Below are 1,675 nucleotides of genomic sequence, written 5' to 3' on the forward strand. Positions count from 1 at the left end.
GTGATATGGTAAACAGGAGAGCAGACCCTGAATACAGGTTCCGGTGGAAAAAATAAATTTGAACTCCCACTTCGGGCCGACCGAGTCGAGGCCGACCTCCACAGGTTTGCCCACGAGCTGTCTCAGGCGAGTGATTCATCTCGAAAGAGGGGGCTAAGGAGAAAATAAAACCTGCGACGCAAGTACGACGCGGGAAATACATACACGTTACGAAAGACTCTTTATATGATACCAGATGCCTCCTCATACATTTTGCACTAATGTGACGGTGCTACTTGGCTTGCCGAAATCATATGTGTATTGCTCCCAGATTCGATTGCCTGGTTGAATCCGCACGGGTGACTCGGGTCGGCTAATCGGCTACTCCCCAACCATCACATGTCTTAACACGGATAGTATTGGTTTCTTTGGCTCGAAGAACTTGCACGCAAACCCTTTTTGACATTCAAGAATTCAAGAACAATCAGTACAACTCGACCGACTGGAAAAGATTCAACGAAGTGGAGCGATGAACAACAACTATATATACAGGAAGGCATAGGCACGAGCCCACAGAGACGTTTCAGTAGTAGAGAGACTGAATAAGAACGAATGCGATGGGTGAGGACATTACCAAGAAAACAGAAAACAACATTTATAGAAGACATATTTATTGTGCCGCGAGAGGAATATGTGTCAAACCTACGGCGTTGGTAATCATTAAACATACAGCAAACATCGCAATAACAGTGAAAATGGAAAGAGTCCAAACAATGACCCTTCCTGTAAGTCGTGACGATTCCTTCTTCATCACCTTTACGAAGATAATGCAAGGGCAAGTGACGAGCAGTAGAGTTCCCAAGGAACCGCCCAAGAGGGATACAACATCAGCGATGCCAGGCACCAATATGGCAATGGTCAAGGTCACCACGAGAAGAATCAGGGAAATCGAAATACGAAGAATCTTCTCGCTTCGACTCTCACAACGGAGGGACGACGGTAACCTTTCGCGCTGATCAAGAAGAGGCTCATTTTGTGCTGCCGATACCTCCTTCATCGAGGAGATGAAATGCACAGCGGCTCTCGCCGTCGGATTGGTGTTGATCGGAATAGAGCACATCAGACTGAGGGCGAGGGCCAAACGACAGAGGTTAATGAGAACATCGTCGTGAGAGTAGTTCGTGATGTAATTTTGATGAGTAGTGCTCAAGAAACTGAGGTAACCAGATACACCGATTAGAATATAGAAGCCCAGCTGCAGCACTGCCACTCTGAAACTAACTTTGAAGCACCTCTTGGGCGTGGGGTCGATCAGCTCGTTGGCCACGGGAACCACATTAGTGTGGCAAATATATGCGAAAAGAGTAATAGTCAAGCACTTCAGAAGAGGCCATCCGAAAACAGCCAGGTTAACCGTGAGATCCTCAGGAAGACTCTCTGCTCGCCCTGGAGCTTGAATGAGGGTGCAGATAGCAGTAAAGATAAGGGCCAGAGTCGATATAGGCGTTACATGGCGAAGAACAGACAGTTTCTCGGGCAGCACGAGAGGGATGGCCACGATGGCAACCAGGAAGATGCAGAATGTACGGGGGACGCTGACGCCGATCCAAGCGAAGAGAGCTGGTAAAAAGTCTCCTTCTAAAATGAGGTATGCTGTCATCGTGCCCATGCCGTAGAAAAACATGATAGCATCCAT

General features: G+C 47.7%; 1 protein-coding gene across 1 annotated transcript; it reads right to left on the reverse strand.

Moving 5' to 3' along the window:
* Positions 1–471: 471 nt before the first annotated feature.
* Pmar_PMAR013879 (amino acid transporter, putative) lies at positions 472–1,663 on the reverse strand (the record flags this gene model as incomplete). Its single annotated transcript, XM_002776167.1, has 1 exon — positions 472–1,663. The coding sequence occupies one exon, from the start codon at positions 1,661–1,663 to the stop codon at positions 650–652; it is 1,014 nt and encodes a 337-aa protein (XP_002776213.1). The 3' UTR covers positions 472–649.
* Positions 1,664–1,675: the final 12 nt, after the last annotated feature.

Source organism: Perkinsus marinus, assembly GCF_000006405.1.
Source record: "Perkinsus marinus ATCC 50983 genomic scaffold scf_1104296954144, whole genome shotgun sequence".
Lineage (NCBI taxonomy): Eukaryota > Perkinsozoa > Perkinsida > Perkinsidae > Perkinsus > Perkinsus marinus.